This window comes from Henckelia pumila, chromosome 4 (genome assembly GCF_033568475.1).
Source record: "Henckelia pumila isolate YLH828 chromosome 4, ASM3356847v2, whole genome shotgun sequence".
Lineage (NCBI taxonomy): Eukaryota > Viridiplantae > Streptophyta > Magnoliopsida > Lamiales > Gesneriaceae > Henckelia > Henckelia pumila.
In genome coordinates, this window is record NC_133123.1 from 90,935,135 (window position 1) to 90,956,387 (window position 21,253).

General features: G+C 37.8%; 1 protein-coding gene and 1 long non-coding RNA gene across 3 annotated transcripts; both read right to left on the reverse strand.

Annotated features, from left to right (window-relative positions):
• Positions 1-816: 816 nt before the first annotated feature.
• On the reverse strand, positions 817-16,250 carry LOC140864829 (uncharacterized). Of its 2 annotated transcripts, XR_012144367.1 has the most exons (4): positions 16,053-16,244; positions 15,912-15,958; positions 14,147-14,484; positions 817-1,088 (listed from the first exon to the last, which is right to left on the reverse strand). It is a non-coding gene; the product is annotated as an uncharacterized lncRNA (long non-coding RNA). The 2 variants fall into 2 exon arrangements; XR_012144366.1 differs by lacking the exon at positions 817-1,088 and having other exon boundaries at positions 13,930-14,484; positions 16,053-16,250.
• On the reverse strand, positions 1,144-3,294 carry LOC140864828 (uncharacterized). Its single transcript, XM_073269212.1, has 2 exons — positions 2,149-3,294; positions 1,144-2,045 (listed from the first exon to the last, which is right to left on the reverse strand). The coding sequence occupies exons 1-2, from the start codon at positions 2,722-2,724 to the stop codon at positions 1,851-1,853; spliced, it is 771 nt and encodes a 256-aa protein (XP_073125313.1). The 5' UTR covers positions 2,725-3,294; the 3' UTR covers positions 1,144-1,850.
• Positions 16,251-21,253: the final 5,003 nt, after the last annotated feature.

The following is a 21,253-nucleotide window of genomic DNA, read 5'->3' on the forward strand; positions in this document are numbered from 1 at the left end:
AATCTTGATGTCATTTGCATCTAATGTTAAAGAAATTATTTTTACATAATATTCGGTATGGAAATAGCTTAAAGTTAGCATATATCGGATAAATTCCGGCATAATATTGGCCTATTTTAGCATATAACAAGGGTATTCGAGCACATATATTTGGAAGAAAGATGTGTTACACATTCAAAGTATCTCATCTCCTTGAAGTAGTTTAGTGGTGGAAATAAAATTTTTGATGTCCTTTGCATCTAATGTTAAGAAATTATTTTTACATAATATTCGGTATAGAAATAGCTTAAAGTTAGCATATATCCGGTAAATTCCGGCATAATATTGGCCTATTTTAGCACATAACAAGGGTATTCGAGTACATATATTTGGAAGAAAGATGTGCTACACTTTCAAAATATCTCATCTCCTTGAAGTAGTTTAGTGGTGGAAATAAAAATCTTGATGTGATTTGCATCTAATGTTAAAGAAATTATTTTTACATAATATTCGGTATTGAAATAGCTTAAAGTTAGCATATATCGGATAAATTCCGGCATAATCTTGGCCTATTTTAGCACATAACAATGGTATTCGAGCACATATATTTGGAAGACAGATGTGCTACACTTTCAAAGTATCTCATCTCCTTGAAGTAGTTTATTGGTGGAACTAAAATCTTGATGTCATTTGCATCTAATGTTAAAGAAATTATTTTTACATAATATTTGGTATAGTGAAAATAATCACAATTTATTGAAAATAATCACAATGCAAGCAGAAGTTTATACTCACTAGCAAACAAAGATATGACAAGAAAGTAAAATTGGGCAGAAATGATACAAATTTAAAATTTCTACAAAATATGCATATTCATGTTTGCAACAGAAAGTATACCTACCCAGAACAAGAAGAAATAAGTCACTGAAAACAAGTCGAAATCACCACCATATAGGTACATGGCTTACGACTAACATTATAGAATAAAATAAAATAGAGTCTTGCAAAAGGATCAAGGGTATGATGCATCACTAATACTTCCACCGGATCGAGTAAACCGTTTTGTAGACGTGGTTTCACAAAGTCTGTGATCTACCATCCTCATTTTCCTATGAATTAGAAAACATATTAGTTTCTTTTTTCAAATAAATCATAATATTTCAAGACACAAATATAGGATGAAAATATTACTTGTACGCAAAACTACCAAAACATGTTAACAAAAAATAATCCAAAGGCTAGGAAATGGGTTCTTTGCAACTTCGTCGATTGTGGCCTTGTTTACGACACCGACCACACTTTGACGCCCGGAGTACTACTTGCGATGGTATCCTTTTTGTTCTTCTTCGACCAGGTTGGCTTCGAACACCGGGAGGATTGATTACAAGCATGTGACTGACATTAGATTCATGCATTTCAAATGTAGGAATTGGATTTAGGATTCCTGCGTAACTTTCATGATATAACTCCATCGTAAAGTATTTGTCACAAAAGTCATATATAAACAATGACTTGGACTCTATCGCGGCACATGCATGCTTGCATGGAAGTCTATTAAGCTGCCAGGCTTTGCAGGAACAACTTGTAGAAAACAAATCAACAGCTAACTATTTGTCCCCGTCCACAACCTCAAAACTCCAACCACTTGCCTTGCGTACTTGCAAGTTGCGAGATTCAGCATATGTTCTTGCAAGAACATTCTCTTTTGATGGACTCAACCTTTTTTTCATCTTCATTGTCGCTTCACGTCGTCTGTGCATCATGTCCATAATTTGAATGCGTATGTGGTCCACCATGCCCACAATAGGAAGAAATTGTGCCGCTTTAACCCAACTATTCCAACACTCTGCCATATTATTGTTTATTACACCTCATCGATTTCCACGAAACAATGCATTTGCCCACCTTTCTAGACATGAATAGACAATGAAGTCTTTGGAAAGTGGCATTGACGTAAGAATATTGTTAATATGTTGTTCAAACTTCGACTTCGATGGAGCATATGCAGCTTTTTTGAACACAGATGACCAATGTTTCTTGTTGTGAAGCGGGTATCTTCGCATCACCTACGTACAAAAAACGTATAAAATATTGTAAACAAAAAAATATATAATACTATAATATTTTAAAAAAATATGTCACGACAAAAACATTAAATTATTTACCAACCTGTTTCACAAAATTATCTACCAAATGACGTAGACAATAAGCATGTTGACTGCTTGGGAATATTAACTCAAGACCCTTGATTATTCCGGGATGCCGATCAGAGAAAAAAGTGTACTCATCGAACCTCGTACAATTATGTAAACACAGATCACCTTTAAGTTGGAAACAAAACCATCTCCAATTATCATCATTTTCAGCATCCACAACTGCGTACGCTAATGTAAAAAGATCATCATTAGCATCTTTCACAACAGCAACCAAAATATTTCCCTTGTGCTTACTTTTTATGTGTGTGCCATCCAAGAAAACCAATGGCCTACATCCATGGACAAAACCAGTTGCACATGCATTGAAGCATATGAATAGCCGTTTAAATTTATTACTGCATTGTTCAATTTCACACTCAACAATACTTCCAGGATTAGTTTCTTTGATGGCACTACAATACCATCTTAATTTATCATAAAACTCATCATCCACACCGTGAATGTCATGCATAGACAATTCTTTCCCTTTCCAAGCCTTGTGGTAACTGAGCTCGACCCCAAAATCTCTTTGTATATCTTTCAAAATCATACATGGTATATGACGGCTCTCCCCTCAGTCTTTCCACCACAATATTGGAAACCCAAGCAGAATCAGCTCTAGGATGTCCTCTAGAACGAAGATTGTCATCTCCACATGTATGTATCAGATTACATTTTCTAATGCCAAAGAGATTGTCAGCTTTATGTCGCGAGGCATAAATTCTCCAAGAACAATTGTTAGCAGCACACACAAGAATGATCTTCTCATTATCATTCTTTTTGTACAAAAAAGAACGTCTCGTACTAATTGCATAATTTTTAGCATAAACTCTAAATTCAGCAGCGTCTTTAAAAACCTGACCCTCTCCACGGATGCAGTAACTCCAAACGTCTATGGAGTTTCTTAAAAAACCAACTTCAAGATGATTATCATTACTACTCACCATCTCATCTTCACATTCAACCCTATTTTAAGTAATGGAAATATATGTTAACCTTCCATTTTGTACCTTCTACAAAATTATTTGTAGCACCAAGAACTTCTAAAATTTGAAAATCATGCCAAAAATTATTTTCAGTATTTATATTTTAAATTTCTTGAAGTTAATTGTTTAAGTTTCAGTTAAAGTTAGCCTTGCTTGACTTATTTGAATTAAATGCCTTGAACTGTTTAGTTAGTAATTTTTATCCAGGCAGGCGACGACGGTGGGCTTCGGTGGTTTATTTTCAAGATTTTTAATTTTAAGATTTTAAGTTAGAGGTAAAAGAGGGGTTTTGGCCAAAAATGCAAATTTTGAATTTTTAGGGGTCAAAAAGCAATTTTATCATTTTCTTGGGTTATTTCCTAAATTTTCCATAAAATAGGATTTTATTAAATCCGGGTTAGTGAAATTTCAATTAAAATGTTGAGAGTTGAAATTTTAAATTTAGAAGTTTGAAAATAGCAAAAAGTTTGAGGTAAAAAGTTTTAATAGTACAAGTAGTACTTTTGCTAGTACAAGTGAAATTTTAAAACACTACACACAATACACTACACTTTTAATTTACACTATCATTAAAATATTTCAATTAAAATCAAGACACAAACCCTAGCCCTAGCCGCCCACTTCTCCCCTCTCCCTTGAAGAAGCCGTCCAACCCCTCCAGCCGCCGCCCAGCCGCCGTCCGCCGCCGCCTGCCGCCGTCCCAGCCACCGGAGAAGCTCCCCTAGGTGCTTAGCTTGGTTTTTGGTTGAAGTTCCACTCTCATCTCCTCTTCTTGTTCGAAATTTGTTGGTAGATTGGTGAAGGCAAGTGTAACTATTTCTTTGGGCTAACATTCAAGCAATATCTACCCCCACCCCTAAGACTTCTTGCAATAATTTCGAAAATACATGATGTTGTGATGTTAGGGTTTTGAATTTGGGCATTTAAGGGGCTGATTTTGCTAAATGTGTTATGGGGTTGAGTTTATGTGATTTAATGTTGAGTATATGTGCAATGACATGGATTTATATGGATGTTCTTGCCAAAATTCGAATTTTCAGAATGTATAAGGACCTAAATTTCGAAATTTTGCATGTGTAGGGGCTGAAATTTAATTGATGTTGAAGTATTTAATGGTCTTGCATTGGTCTTGATTGATTGTTCAACATTTTGGAGTTTTGATGGTTAATTCTTGATGTTCTTGATATGTGTTGTGAAAGTGTGGATTGAGTGTAGCCCAAGTGTTTGGGAAAAGTCCTAAGAGAGGTTATTTGAGGTGTTTGGGTGTTTGGTGTGGAGATAAGTTGAGGAAAATGGGCTAAGTGTTTGAATTGTTGGAATTGGAGGTGTGTGAGGTGCAGGGCAGTACTGTTCACGGGGCAGGGCAGGGCTGGTCTGAGGTCTGGGCAGTGTTTGGTCTGAACCATAGTAAAGTTCGTGTCGTTGTGGTCGCATCGATATAAAATAGGCTCGATTCGGATAAGAATTGAGTGAGTTATGGATTTTTCAAAATTAGGTGTAAGTGCAGATTTTTCTTTTGAATAGGGGCTGTCCGATTTTTGTGTTTTGAAAATTTTCTCTTTTGATCTTTTGATGATACCACCTATTCCTTGGGATGATTTGGAGTGTTTGTTGAGTGTCGGTTCAAGCGGGACGGGTTTTGGATAAGGCATGACAAAGTTAAGGGCTTTTCGGTTTACTTGCTCGAGTTAAGTCAAGTTTGAGGATTTTGTTGGGTAAGTTGTCTTCTTTGGACTTAGGGGCAGCCACTCATCCACCTTAAACTCACATTTTCGAGTCGAGTCTCATGTCTTAAAGATTGCTTATTCGTGTGCATTTGACGTGTTCTTGAGTTTAATAAAGAAAAAGGAAGTTTACTTGTTTGCATGCCATTTAATGTATGAGTTGAGTCTTTATAAATGAAAAGGGAAAAGAAAGCAAATATTTTTGAATGAAGTGATCTGTTTGTGACAAGAGGGGTGTTGCTAGGCCGGGGGATGCCTCGGTCTACTCACCAAGAGGTTATAGAGGTTAGGCAAGGAGCAAGAGACATCTTGTTTACCCTTGCCACAGAGGGGCAATGTGGGATCGGGAGGCATCTTGGTCTCCTTGCCATAGAGGGGTTAAGTTCGTCGGGAGAAATCTCGTCGTCTTGCCGGCATAGTGCACTGCAGCCATGATCATGATCGAAACAGAGGGTCACAAATCAGGGATCGGATTTCTAAGAGGAAAAAGTAAAGAAAAGTTTAAAAGTTAAAGTTTCACAATTTTAGTTGACTCGTTTTGCATTGATGTCAGTCTTTCAGTTATGCATGAGTCTAAGTTGAATGTTATGAAAGTTAAAGTTTATCATAGTGTGAGTTCATTAATGCATGATTTCTATATCTTTCTAGTTTCATGCATATTACAGTTTAAGTTGAGTTTTTGCATCACGTATTTTAAACCCTTGTTATTATCCTAGTTATGCTTGTTGAGTCTTTAGACTCACTATGCTTGAATGTTTGCAGGTGAGGATTTTGTGGAGGAGACGGAGGGGCGTGATCTACTGGGATGAGGCCATCGGTAGTGCGAGGCCCAGTGACCGTTGCTTCCTTTTAGTTTATGTTTTTCCGCACAGTTATCAAATTTGTAATAATGAAGTATTATTTGAGATCTTGTAGTACTTATAGCCAGGATGTGCATTCCCTGTGCTATAGCTTATGTTTTGAAGTACGTTTTCCGCTTTTGCAAGTTTATGATTATCGTTGGAATTAATTTTAAATGCTTTAGTTTACTTTATGCTGTAACCGGGAGGTGGTTACTAGGATTGCATGTTTATGTTTAACGCACTTAAGTTTTGAAGTCAATTTTCTTTCCTTATTTAAATTGATGTTTGAGTCTTGATGGCTTATTTGTTTTACAAATAGGTCATGGCAAAATTTTTAAAAATCCGTAATTTTCCTTTATTTTAATTATAGTCTAGTAGCGAGTAGTTAGGGTCGTTTCAGTTGGTATCAGAGCACGGTCTTGGTTTGGGCTGAGCCTACTGCCGGTTGCTGAAACTCAGGGGATCTCGCCTCAAAGTCTGTAAGATTTAAGTTTAATGTCTCTATCTGTTTAAGTTTTGATGTATTAGTTTCTTGAGTTATTGAGAAGTTTAAATTTGAAGTAAAAATATTTTCTAAGGCATGAAATTTGAATGTTGGATTTTCTCAATGCGTTTAGATGGCTCGTCGTCGTGATCCGCGTGCAGTTATGCCTCCACCGCCGCCGCAGGTGGATATAGGAGGGCAGGTGCTAGCAGGATTGGCCCGTATCCTCAAGCGTCATGCGGATGCTCCTAGAGCTGGGATGGGGACTGTTTATGAGCAGTTCCGGAAGATGAATCCGAAGGACTTCGCTGGCACCACTGATCCATTGATAGCGGAGGGTTGGATTCGCTCACTAGAGGTGATCTTTCGCTACATGCAGCTGGGAGATCCAGATAGAGTGAGGTGTGCTGTGTTTCTCCTCCAGGATTATGCCGCCCTCTGGTGGGAGGGAATGGAGAAGATTGTGGACCCAGCTACTCTACCTTGGATTGAGTTCAAGAAGCTGTTCTTTGAGAAGTATTTTACTGCTGATGTGAGAGGCCGTTTGAAGACGGAGTTTATGAGCTTGAGACAGGGAGACTTGTCGGTGGCACAGTTTGTGGTGAAGTTCGAGAGGGGCTACCATTTCGTGCCTTTGATTGGAGATGATGAGAAAGAGAAGCTGGAGCACTTTCTTGTAGGGCTTCGACCTACCATCCGTAGGGATGTGCTGATGGCTGAGCCATATGATTATGCTTCAGCACTGAGGCGTGCCTTGAGGTCCGAGCAGACGCTGAGAGATATTAGCACGGAGGCGCATGGCAAGAGGCCCTTCCCTCATCAGGGACACTCTCAGCAGCAGCAGCACGGCAAGAAGCCGTATCATGGACCCCCGAGACAGCAGGGACAGCAGGCACCGCAGGGGCGTCAGGCCCAGAGATAGGTTCCTCCCAAGGCTGGGGAGAAGCCTATTTGTCAGTTTTGCCATCGTCCGCATTTTGGGAAGTGTTTGAAGGATGCTGGAGTTTGCTTCAAGTGCAAGAAGCCAGGACATATGTCTACCCATTGTCCAGAGCTGAGGAGGCCCGTGCAGGGCAGAGTGTTCGTGATGGAGGCCGAGCAGGCCGACCCAGACACTACTCTTCTCACAGGTAATATCTTAACTTTTGGGTTAGAGCAGTTAAAGATTTGTAGATGCATGTGACTCTAAGTCTTTGCTTGTTTGAGGTCTTCTCTAAGTATCTTGCTGTTTGTCTTAGGTCTTTTGACTGTTTAGCATGAATAGTATCTTGTTTGGGAATTGTTGAATTAGAATGAGCCTAAGTAGAACTCGTGGTTTTAACTTCAACCTTTTGTCGTTGTAACTAATGCTATGCAGGTAGGATTGTTGTGGCAGGCGTAGCCACGAGGGCCTTATTAGACTCAGGGGCTACCCATTCCTTTATATCGGAGTCTTTTGCCCTTGAGAGGGGCATTCAGAGCGAGGAATTGGAGGTTGGATTCTCAGTTACTATCCCCTCAGGGGAAGAGCTATCCACCAGGAGCTTGGTGAGAGACCTTGTATTGCTTTTGCAGGGTCAGTCAGTGGTAGCAGACCTCATAGTGCTACCTTTGCCAGAGTTTGACCTGATTCTTGGGATGGATTGGATGACGAAGAATGCAGTGATGATAGATTTTCAGCAAAGGTCAGTACTAGTCAGGCCTGAGGGCGAGGAACCGTTTTGGTTTGAGGCTGCTAAGAGCTTGAGGAAGACTCGAGTCATTTCTACTTTGCAAGCTCAGAGGCTTGTACTTAGTGGGTGCGAGTCATTTCTAGCCAGTTTATCTTTGACAGAGCTGCCAAAGCGACCAGTTATTTCTGATGTGGCTATCGTCAGGGAGTTTGAGGATGTGTTCCCTAGCGATGTTGTGGGAATTCCGCCCGATAGAGAAGTGAGTTTCTCTATAGATTTGGTTCCCGGTACTGTGCCTATCTCCAAGGCACCGTACAGGTTGGCTCCTACCGAAATGAAGGAGTTAAAAGAGCAGATTCAATAGTTGCTTGACAAGGGATTCATTCGCCCTAGTTTCTCCCCATGGGGCGCACCAATTCTCTTCGTTAAGAAGAAGGACGGTAGTCTAAGATTGTGCATAGACTACCGAGGTTTGAACGGAGTGACTGTGAAGAACAAGTACCCATTACCTAGGATCGAGGACCTCTTCGATCAATTGCAAGGTGCATCCGTCTTTTCGAAGATTGATCTTCGTTCAGGTTATCACCAGTTGAAGGTGAAGGAGTCAGATGTGGCGAAGACAGCTTTTAGGACTCGTTACGGTCATTACGAGTTCCTTGTGATGCCGTTTGGGATGACGAACGCGCCCGCGGTTTTCATGGATCTTATGAACTGCGTGTTTCAGCCTTACTTGGACCGCTTTGTCATTGTTTTCATCGATGACATCCTCATTTATTCGAAGGATAGAGTGGAGCATGAACAGCATTTGAGGACCGTTCTTGAGATGCTTCGAGAGCACAAGTTGTTGGCCAAGTTTGATAAGTGTGAATTCTGGTGGGAGAAAGTTGCTTTCTTGGGTCATATTATTTCTAAGAGCGGTGTGGAAGTAGACCCTTCAAAGGTTCAAGCAGTGAAGGAGTGGTCTATACCGAGGAGCGCATCTGAGATTCGCAGTTTTCTTGGATTAGCCGGTTATTACCGAAAATTTATCAAGGGTTTTTCCTCCATTGTTGTGCCTATGACAGCGCTGACTAAGAAGAACGCCAAGTTTGTTTGGAGTGCCGAGTGTCAAAGGAGCTTTGATACTTTGAAGGAAGCTCTTACGACAGCGCCAGTGTTGACCATGCCATCCGGGCAAGGTGATTTTGTGGTGTATACTGATGCTTCCAAGTTGGGATTGGGAGCAGTTCTGATGCAGCGAGACAGAGTTATTGCCTATGCTTCTAGGCAATTGAAGGAGCACGAGAAGAACTACCCTACTCATGACTTAGAGTTGGCAGCGGTAGTGTTTGCTCTTAAGATTTGGAGACACTATCTTTACGGAGAGAAGAGTCAGATCTTCACAGACCACAAAAGCCTCAAGTACTTCTTCACCCAGAAGGAGTTGAATATGAGGCAGCGTAGGTGGTTAGAGTTGGTGAAGGACTATGACTGCAATATTAGCTACCACCCTGGTAAAGCTAATGTGGTTGCAGATGCTTTGAGCAGGAAGACTGCAGTGATTACCTCCTTGTCAGTGTCTAGACCGTTGCAGGTTGAGATTCAGAGGTATGGTCTTGAGTTTTATGCGAGTGGTAGAGCTCCCCGTTTGTCTTCCCTTAGTGTGCAGACTACACTTTTTGATCGTATCCGTGCAGCGCAGTCAGTTGATGAGAAGATCAGGAAGTGGAGACAGAGAGATGAGGAGAAAGGCAGCGGTTTGTATGCTGTGGTAGATGGGATTGTGAGGTACAGAGGTAGATTTTGGGTTCCCGCAGGTGATTCTCTGCGAGTTACTATCATGGCAGAGGCACATACATCGCCGTACTCAATCCACCCTGGTAGTACGAAGATGTATCGGGATCTTCAGCAGCTTTATTGGTGGCCAGGCATGAAAAGTGACATTGCCCGATTCGTGTCAGAATGTCTGACATGCCAGTAGGTTAAGGCAGAGCATCAGAGACCTGCCTATTTGCTTAAGCCTCTCCCTATTCTGGAGTGGAAGTGGGAGAATATCTCCATGGATTTTGTCGTGGGATTGCCGAAGACATTGAGAGGTTTGAATGCCATTTGGGTGATTGTAGACCGTCTCACTAAGTCGGCTCACTTTTTACCGGTGAAGATGACTTTCACGATGACTCAGTTCGCGGAGTTGTATATCCGGGAGATAGTCAGACTACATGGTATTCCAGTCTCCATAGTGTCTGATAGAGATCCACGGTTTACTTCGTCTTTTTGGAAGAGTATTCATTCTGCTATGGGTATTAAGCTACTTTTTAGCACCGCCTTTCACCCGAAGACTGATGGCCAGTCAGAGAGGGTGATTCAGATTTTGGAGGATCTTTTGAGGGCATGTGCTATTGATTTTCAAGGTAGTTGGGAGTCGAGACTACCACTAGTGGAATTCGCGTATAATAACAGTTTTCAGTCCACTATTGGCATGGCTCCCTACGAGGCACTATATGGGAGGAAGTGTAGATCTCCAGTGTTGTGGGATGAGATAGGTGAGAGATCAGACTTTGGTCCGGAGATTGTTCAGTTGACCACCGAGGTAGTGGCTAAGATCCGTGATAGGATGAGGACTGCCCAGAGTAGGCAGAAGAGCTATGCTGATCACCGGAGGAGAGACTTGGAGTTCTCGGTGGGTGATCATGTTTTTATCCGTATTGCACCCATGAAGGGTGTGATGAGGTTTGGAAAGAAAGGGAAGTTGGCACCGAGGTTCATAGGGCCCTTCGAGATTTTGGATAGGGTAGGGGTACTGGCTTATAGAGTGGCCTTGCCGCCTAACCTTGATAAGATCCATAATGTCTTTCATGTGTCGATGTTGAGGAAGTACATCTCGAACCCATCCCATGTGCTTAGTTCGGAACCGCTTCAGCTATCTCCTCACTTGACCTATGAGGAGAAGCCCATCCGGATTTTGGATAGACAGGAGAGAAGACTCCGTAACAAGTCGATTCCAATGATCAAGGTGAGATGGCAGAACCATCCGGATGAAGAGGCCACTTGGGAAGCAGAAGAAGATATCAGAGTTCGATATCCGAAGCTTTTTGGTAAGTTTTAATTTCGAGGACGAAATTTCTTATTAGGGAGGGAGGAATTGTAGCACCAAGAACTTCTAAAATTTGAAAATCATGCCTAAAATTATTTTCAGTATTTATATTTTAAATTTCTTGAAGTTAATTGTTTAAGTTTCAGTTAAAGTTAGCCTTGCTTGACTTATTTGAATTAAATGCCTTGAACTGTTTAGTTAGTAATTTTTATCCAGCCAGGCGACGACGGTGGGCTTCGGTGGTTTATTTTCATGATTTTTAATTTTAAGATTTTAAGTTAGAGGTAAAAGAGGGGTTTTGGCCAAAAATGCAAATTTTGAATTTTTAGGGGTCAAAAAGCAATTTTATCATTTTCTTGGGTTATTTCCTAAATTTTCCATAAAATAGGATTTTATTAAATCCGGGTTAGTGGAATTTCAATTAAAATGTTGAGAGTTGAAATTTTAAATTTAGAAGTTTGAAAATAGCAAAAAGTTTGAGGTAAAAAGTTTTAATGTACAAGTAGTACTTTTGCTAGTACAAGTGAAATTTTAAAACACTACACACAATACACTACACTTTTAATTTACACTATCATTAAAACATTTCAATTAAAATCAAGACACAAACCCTAACTCCCAAACCCTAGCCCTAGCCGCCCACTTCTCCCCTCTCCCTTGAAGAAGCCGTCCAACCCCTCCAGCCGCCGTCCGCCGCCACCTGCCGCCGTCCCAGCCACCGGAGAAGCTCCCCTAGGTGCTTAGCTTGGTGTTTGGTTGAAGTTCCACTCTCATCTCCTCTTCTTGTTCGAAATTTGTTGGTAGATTGGTGAAGGCAAGTGTAACTATTTCTTTGGGCTAACATTCAAGCAATATCTACCCCCACCCCTAAGACTTCTTGCAATAATTTCAAAAATGCATGATGTTGTGATGTTAGGGTTTCGAATTTGGGCATTTAAGGGGCTGATTTTGCTAAATGTGTTATGGGGTTGAGTTTATGTGATTTAATGTTGAGTATATGTGCAATGACATGGATTTATATGGATGTTCTTGCCAAAATTCGAATTTTCAGAATGTATAAGGACCTAAATTTCAAAATTTTGCATGTGTAGGGGCTGAAATTTAATTGATGTTGAAGTATTTAATGGTCTTGCATTGGTCTTGATTGATTGTTCAACATTTTGGAGTTTTGATGGTTAATTCTTGATGTTCTTGATATGTGTTGTGAAAGTGTGGATTGAGTGTAGCCCAAGTGTTTGGGAAAAGTCCTAAGAGAGGTTATTTGAGGTGTTTGGGTGTTTGGTGTGGAGATAATTTGAGGAAAGTGGGCTAAGTGTTTGAATTGTTGGAATTGGAGGTGTGTGAGGTGCAGGGCAGTACTGTTCATGGGGCAGGGCAGGGCTGGTCTGAGGTCTGGGCAGTGTTTGGTCTGAACCATAGTAAAGTTTGTGTCGTTGTGGTCGTGTCGATATAAAATAGGCTCGATTCGGATAAGAATTGAGTGAGTTATGGATTTTTCAAAATTGGGTGTAAGTGCAGATTTTTCCTTTGAATAGGGGCTGTCCGATTTTTGTGTTTTGAAAATTTGCTCTTTTGATCTTTTGATGATACCACCTATTCCTTGGGATGATTTGGAGTTTTTGTTGAGTGTCGGTTCAAGCGGGACGGGTTTTGGATAAGGCATGACAAAGTTAAGGGCTTTTCGGTTTACTTGCTCGAGTTAAGTCAAGTTTGAGGATTTTGTTGGGTAAGTTGTCTTCTTTGGACTTAGGGGCAGCCACTCATCCACCTTAAACTCACATTTTCGAGTCGAGTCTCATGTCTTAAAGATTGCTTATTCGTGTGCATTTGACGTGTTCTTGAGTTTAATAAAGAAAAAGGAAGTTTACTTGTTTGCATGCCATTTAATGTATGAGTTGAGTCTTTATAAATGAAAAGGGAAAAGAAAGCAAATATTTTTGAATGAAGTGATCTGTTTGTGACAAGAGGGGTGTTGCTAGGCCGGGGGATGCCTCGGTCTACTCACCAAGAGGTTATAGAGGTTAGGCAAGGAGCAAGAGACATCTTGTTTACCCTTGCCACAGAGGGGCAATGTGGGATCGGGAGGCATCTCGGTCTCCTTGCCATAGAGGGGTTAAGTTCGTCGGGAGAAATCTCGTCGTCTTGCCGGCATAGTGCACTGCAGCCATGATCATGATCGAAACAGAGGGTCACAAATCAGGGATCGGATTTCTAAGAGGAAAAAGTAAAGAAAAGTTTAAAAGTTAAAGTTTCACAATTTTAGTTGACTCGTTTTGCATTGATGTCAGTCTTTCAGTTATGCATGAGTCTAAGTTGAATGTTATGAAAGTTAAAGTTTATCATAGTGTGAGTTCATTAATGCATGATTTCTATATCTTTCTAGTTTCATGCATATTACAGTTTAAGTTGAGTTTTTGCATAACGTATTTTAAACCCTTGTTATTATCCTAGTTATGCTTGTTGAGTCTTTAGACTCACTATGCTTGAATGTTTGCAGGTGAGGATTTTGTGGAGGAGACGGAGGGGCGTGATCTACTGGGATGAGGCCATCGGTAGTGCGAGGCCCAGTGACCGTTGCTTCCTTTTAGTTTATGTTTTTCCGCACAGTTATCAAATTTGTAATAATGAAGTATTATTTGAGATCTTGTAGTACTTATAGCCAGGATGTGCATTCCCTGTGCTACAGCTTATGTTTTGAAGTACGTTTTCCGCTTTTGCAAGTTTATGATTATCGTTGGAATTAATTTTAAATGCTTTAGTTTACTTTATGCTGTAACCGGGAGGTGGTTACTAGGATTGCATGTTTATGTTTAACGCACTTAAGTTTTGAAGTCAATTTTATTTCCTTATTTAAATTGCTGTTTGAGTCTTGATGGCTTATTTGTTTTACAAATAGGTTATGGCAAAATTTTTAAAAATCCGTAATTTTCCTTTATTTTAATTATAGTCTAGTAGCGAGTAGTTAGGGTCGTTTCATTATTAATGTAAGACAAATGAAATAATACTAGAGATCAAGATAACAAAGAAATGGATCAGTTATTTGACAAACTATACCCGATACATCATCAAGACTTATAACAAGCACACTCACAACATATCTCCACAAAACATACGATATAAAACAAGAAGAGAAAAATATATCATAAGTTGTACCATGTAGATGACTTACCAAATCCATGTGAGAAGTACATATTAATAAATAACTTTTTACCTCTATAGATTGCAGCCTTCCATTTCGTCCTTTCTCACTGCCCTCATATTAATTATTTTCAGTCTCATAGATGTGTGAAGATGAGTCATGATACGAACATCATCATCTTCATTCAATGTCACATACTTCTTTTGATGAGGGGCTAGATATTGCAGAGTCACGGTTTGCTGAGAAATATCCTTACATTTTCTCTCAAGATTAAGGAACAACTCCATTAAACCAAAGCCATTAAAGATGGAAATCATATAGATCTCATTTTTATATTCGCAGCTACACAGGAATGAAAAATTTGATGATCCAGATCCAGATTCCATTTTGCCAATAAATCAAACAAGTACCTGCGCCAACTGAGTGGTTAAATTTTTTAATGAAAATTACAAAATAAATAATTTTAAATAATTATTCACAAAAAAGCAGAATAAAAAAAATCTTCATTCACAAATTCATAAAACATTTACCAAATATAATAAAAGTCTTTATAAATTATAAAAACATTATAACAACAAAATTATAATATATACAACTAAAAAAAGAGTGGCCTTACGACAGATATATTACAATAATAACCACTAAATAAAAACACATAAATTTGAACAAAATACGCAACAATCAAGGACAATTTAAAAAAAATTATAATTCGAAGTACAATTACCAGCATACCAATAACATGTAGATGAATCACACAAACATAAGTCTTACACTTAAACCAACTCAAACTAAAGAGAATCCAAATATGTCCTACTGTTAGAGATTTATCTTTTTTCACTTTCTAGATTTCTTGGTATAATAAAATCTTGATAAGTAAAAAATAATGGCCCAAAACAAATATTTAGGAATCACTTCATAAATATAATAACATATATTAGTCATCATTGAATCATAACATTAAATTCACAAAATAATTACAGTAAACCGACATTAAAAACAAATTGAACTTAAAACACCACATCAATTCAACTATAATCATAAAATATCAGCACATGTTGACTCCACATAAATATCATCATTTATTTAACAATTGATGCCAGTCTCATAATTTCCAACACAACAAACAATCAGAAATATATATATATCATTACCATTGACACAAAGTAGATTGAAAACAAATTAATCAACGCACCACACAAGGAGTTCGAATGCAAAAAATAAACAGTCACCTTACTCCTCCGCCCCTTTAATGACGGCAGAATGCAGCTTAAAAACTTGGATAAAATGAATATAAATTAATACTTTGTCATCTCCATCGCTTTACAAATTCAAATAATCATCTACTCTATAATCATGACTTGAAAAATGGAATCAGCGAGGCTTCAATTTTTTAAAAAAAAACAAAAATAGATTAAGAGCATTTTGAATAGAGTCACTACTGCCTCTTATAAAATGTTTGAGCAAAATACTCTACTGCTACTGCTTCTTTGATTCGGTCATTTAACACCGTTCAAAACAACAAAATCCATTACATGCGCACCAAGAAAATTGAATCAAAATTGATTAATGGGGTTGAGTTTAAAATATTTTAATATTGTCGGTGTCCTAAAATAATTTTAGGTTGTATATTTGAAAGTTGTAAGGATATTTTGGTGGGTCTCATAATTAATAATAGCCCAATTAAAACTCTCGAGCCTAGAGGTTGCCCTGCAAGCGTCCACTGAAAAGGAAAATGATTTGATAGAGTCCTTAAATTTAACTACAGAAGAAAACAGAATCTTAAAAGATCTGTCGAAAACCTCTAATGAAAAGCTATTGGAAGTCATTAGAAAAATACCGTCAATATCATCAAACGACTTTCGCTAGTGATTTACTTTAGAATTCCTGAAATAGAGGAGAAGAGAAATCGTGAAGTGAAGATCGTATCCACGAGAAGGAAAAAAACGAAATAAAGAACCGAGGGGAGAAGATGATTTACCGTAGAATTTTTAGAAAAAGATTCCGCTTCCTCTACAGGCGCCTTCGTCTTCCATAGCTAGGGATTTACTGTGCGTGAAAGAGGGGATGAGAAAGAAGGGTAAAAAAACGAGAAGGGAAGGAAGAAAAATAAATATAAATTAACGTGATTTGTTGACTAGGGATCTCAAACAAATAATTTATGAGTATCAGGGAGTGCAGTAATGAATTTAGGGACATGGGGTCTGATTGTAAATGTGTGTTTGGGTATAGGGATTTATCACCAAATCCCCCTTAAATGATATTTTATTTGAATTATGAGACATTTTTATATTTTTTAAATTTAATTATGACATTTAACCTAATTATTTTGAGAGTTATGAATTTTTAAGGAAAAGTTGATTTACGATCGCGTAGACTGGACCGTGGACGAACGAGGTAAAAGTTTTCATTGAAATTAATGCCTAAGGTTTTCAAGAGTCCTAAATAATTATTTTAAAAATTAATTTATAAAAAATTATGGGTTATATATATATGACTAAAAGCCTATTTTTCACCTAATTAGGCCATTTTAAGGGCTTTTAGAGTATTTTAAAAATCATGTATTTACTTTGTACGAAAATTTGGAATTTTTAATGTCAAATTAGAATTTTTAAATATGATAATTAATGGGCTAAGCTTTATTAAGTGTTTTAATAAAAAGTCCAAGCTCGTTAATTACTCAAACAAATATCTCGATTAGTCTTCATTCTTCCTTCATCATTATTTTCGAAAACTTGGAGGAAAAGTTGAAGAACAGCAGCCATCACACACTTCACACACACCACACAAAATTTTGAAGAAAAATTCAAGAGATTTGGCATTTCGTACGTCCCATGTCATGATCTACGCAACCGTATAAGTTTTCCGTGCGTTATTAACGTAAAGACATGTTTTTATCCATATTTTCTCACTATTTAAATCATATATAAACTGTTTTATGATGAAAATTATGATGGTTGCATTGTATGTGATTTAGAACACGAAAATTACATGAATTCATGCATCATGTTCATGTTTTTTGCTTGATGGCTTGATTTTATTCCAAGGCTGGTTCGAGGGGATGCACCATGGTTCAAGGGTCGAGTTAGGGTTCCTTGGGGTCAGGGTTCAAGATGGGCTCGACCTTGGTTGGGTCGAGCATGCCCTGGACGTGAAGATGGAAGGGCCGCGCGTAGGGTTCAGAAGTTAAAAGCCATAGCTGCCCTGCCTGGTTCAGGCCATGGATGGTACAGGAGGACCAATAGGACCCTAGGGAGGTCCTGTCAGCAAGGCTCTGGCCAGGGGTGTTTGGAGCAGGGTGGCCGAAGGGTTGAAAGGTGGGCTGCGCAGGTTGGGAAGAAGGGAGCTTAGGGTTTCCAGATTTTGGGGAGCTCGGTTAGGGGCTCGGGCAAGGTCATCTGGGTCGGGTCTAGATGTTATTTGGGTCATGTCATATGGGTTTGGGTCCGAATTATTTTATTTCGGGCTCGGGTAATTTAATTATAGGCTTAAGTGTTTTAATTAATGATAATGAGCTTGAGTGATTAAAATGAACTAATGGGCTTAAGTTAGTAATTTAATTGAATCCATTAGCTTGTCATGGGCTTTTTATCCATGATAGCTATCGGGGTTATTTATGTTGTGCTAAGTGGTTAATGAGCCAGTCTAGGTTAATAGGCTTAAGTTAAGGGGCAGAAACTCGAACGAGTCCGTGTTAAGTAAAATAGTCCGTAATTATATATTTAATTTATATATATATGTATTTTTTTTATATAAGTATGATTTTGATTGAAAATAATTTAAATATATATTTACGGTCAAATTTTTAATGATAATGAAAAGGATTTTTAAGCTCATGATTGATACATTTATTTTATGAAACGATTAAGGGCATGTAAGAAAATATTTTTGAGAAGTTGATGTGATTGTGGCAATTCATGGGTTTGAAAGTCGGGATACCGGGCCCAATGAACTTTTCACTTATGTCAATGGCTTATGGATCCGGCGGTAAGGGCTGGTGAATTGGCAGCATAAAGACGAAGGGAATCTATATTTTAAGGTTTGGTGAACCTCGCCGCCACATACGTTGGTTTTTTAAGGTTTGGTGAACCTCGCCGCCACATATATTTGTTTCTAGATTGATCAATCGCTTATGTTTATGGTCACACATCACGGATATGACTCACACTGATGATTTTACGATTATGACATGTCGTATTTATGTTATGTATTATGATTATGATTATGGTTATGTTTACTATTCAGCATTACACATATGTTTTTACGAGCATGCATGCATAAGACTCTCATGATATTTTATTATGATACGTGCTTCTGTGATATTTTATTATATAATATCTGTTATTACTCGATAAAACATGCCGAGCATCTAGGCTCACTAGATTTAAATGGTGTGCAGGTGAGCATGATATTTTAGTTGAGGATATGGTCCCTACTGGTGGTGAGGACGTCTGAGCATCCATGGCAGCTAGCACACTCGTGACCATTGCACATTATGATATGATATATTATGGGTTTTACTATGGGATTTTTATCAATTATTATTTATTCCGCACATGAATACTATTTTATTTTATTTATTTGCATGGTTTTGAGATTTTGGACGTTTGCATGAGATTTTTAGTTAACTTGAGTATTTAAATTAATTGCATGCAAACGATTGTATTATGTATTATATTTATGAAAAAAAATTCAAGTATAAATACATATATGTATGCGCGTATATGTAGCATAAGTATTTTAAAGTAAATAAATTATTTTTTAAAAAAAAATTTAGTCGGGACGTTTCAATTTCGGGTCGTTTCAATAAGCCTTGAACAAATGCGATCCTACACTTGATCAAATATAACAATATGCGTGTGCTTGATCAGTTTACTTCAGTTGAGACTTTTTGAATGAAGAATTAAGTTTTCTGTGTGTCTCACTTGTATTGCATGTACATCTTAGTGTATCATTCGTCTCTTGCCCTTGCACTTCTTCTTGCTTCTCTGTGTATTACTGATCTCCATCTCCTCTATATAGGGATAGATTGCAACGACTCTTTAATTCAAATTGCATCCGTGCAGCGATAATACAATACCATTATATGGGTACTCTGACCCTGCATCTTTTGTGCCGTCAGCTTGTGTATGAGAAACTCTATCCACAAGAGATAGACTGATATCGGTGATTCAGTCTTGGTCATGCAGTATCGGATATTTCAGTCTTGAAAATTTTCAATATTTAACTTGACTCGCGGGAATAGTTTGACTTACTGAAAGACTGATTCAGTTTAGCTCCTTAAACTGAATGCAGTTTACTATATAAACTTAGTTTGGTTGTCTTGACCGATTAATGACTTCAGTTTGGCTCTGGCCAAAGTCAACTCAGTTTAGGCACTTTATTTTGACTCGAAATCTTGTCCGGTTTACGTCTTCACTTCAGCTCATTGGCAGAAACAGTTTAACTCAATATTTTTCCCATATTGTTTTATCAACACCGAAAATATGAAATACTCCAATACAACCAAAAACAATCGTCTTCAAAAGCTTTCAACAAAAAACACATACATCATAACACACATTAAAAAATCTTGGATCTATGCCTCTTTTGATCTCTTTTCTTATAAAAATTTTACTCACACCAAACATCTCTGATTTTAGTATCTTGAAATCATTTTCTCATCAAACAATAAAAATCTTTACACAAAACGTCATGAACGATTCACGTTTTTCTGTACTACATCATGCTCTTCAAAATTTCTCAAAATCAATGCAATGTACATTAAATACAAATCAACATACTTGTTTTTCATATCAAAAAACATATATTCTCGATTGGTGATTTCAAAAGCGTTAAAACTTATCTTTTCTCTTTGATAGGGAACAATCGGTACCTCAGGTTCTCGTCTTAGCCTTGCCACGAATAGATCATCAAATGATTTCTTTATCAATACTCCACAGGTGTATCTTTTGAATATTTGGGAGAAGGGAATGGGGATTGGCGGTTAGGAGAAGAGTGAATTCTCCCCGTATGCGCCAACTATGTTTGTATCTGATGGACTGATAGCTAGCCCATTAAATAAAGAAATACCGACTTTTAAATTACTCCCTCAATTGCTTTAAAACTTGGCTGTGAAGCCCAAATTTAAATAATTTGTACCAAAAACACTTTTAACTTAAAACTTAAATAACATACATCACATTTTAATCAAAAGCTGCATAATGGCTTTATACCTCTTTAAAATCCAAAAAACCTAGTTTGTAGGCTAGTCTCGATCCCTACGTCACCGGGATCAAACCCATACCTGAAACACATTAAAACTAACTTGAAACCATTAAATATAGGGTTAATTACATAATATTAAATTGTAAGGCCCGAAAATATTAAATTATTAATTATGAGATTTGAGAATTAAATTTCATATTATGGGCTAATAGTGATTTGAGAAGTTATGGAAATGATAGATTTAATTTCCGAGCCAAAAATATTTAATTTGAGAATGTACGGATTTTGCGAATTAAATTCCGAGAATTCTTAAATTAAAAGAATAAATATTCGATTTGAATATTTATGGAATTCGAGATTAAATTCCATGTTTCGGAAATTAAATAAGATGTATTTTGAAGATGAAACCCGATCAGGGGTTGATTGGAGAATATAGAAGATTCGAGGGCTAAAGTGCAAAAGGCCGGGATTATTGATTTAATCCGAATTTATTTAATTTTAATTTGAGTATATTTAATTTTGGAATATTTAGAGTTTCGATTTTAATTCTAATATTCTTAAATTATTTTGGATTGAAATTGAATTAAAATGAAGGACGATGATTGAATTGCAATTATTGAAGACTTGAGGGACTAAATTGTAATTTTATCTGAAGTTATCTGATTTTAATTATATGAATCAGCTTGCAACGTGTAATGTCAAATTACATTCAGAAAGTTGAAACAGAGGAAGCCGAACCCTCTTATTTCTTTTTCGTTTTCGATTTTCAAACGCCGATAACTTTTGTTTCGCTCGTCCGATTTCAATTCCGAAAGATGTTCTGGAATTCTTGCGACGAGGGCTTCGATTTGATGTAAGTATTTAATCCTTTCGGCATGTTTTGAAGATCGATATATGGCAGAGATCAGATTATGCATTTATGTTTGTGTTCTTGAGTTCGTATGCCGTTCGATATCGAAGTTGGATTGAAGAATG

Coding starts and splice junctions, on each gene's coding strand:
- LOC140864828 (XM_073269212.1), bottom strand. CDS start 2,724: ATGATTTTGAAAGATATACAAAGAGATTTTGGGGTCGAGCTCAGTTAC. Junction 2,046..2,148: donor TAGATAATTTTGTGAAACAG/GTTGGTAAATAA, acceptor TTTTGTACGTAG/GTGATGCGAAGATACCCGCT.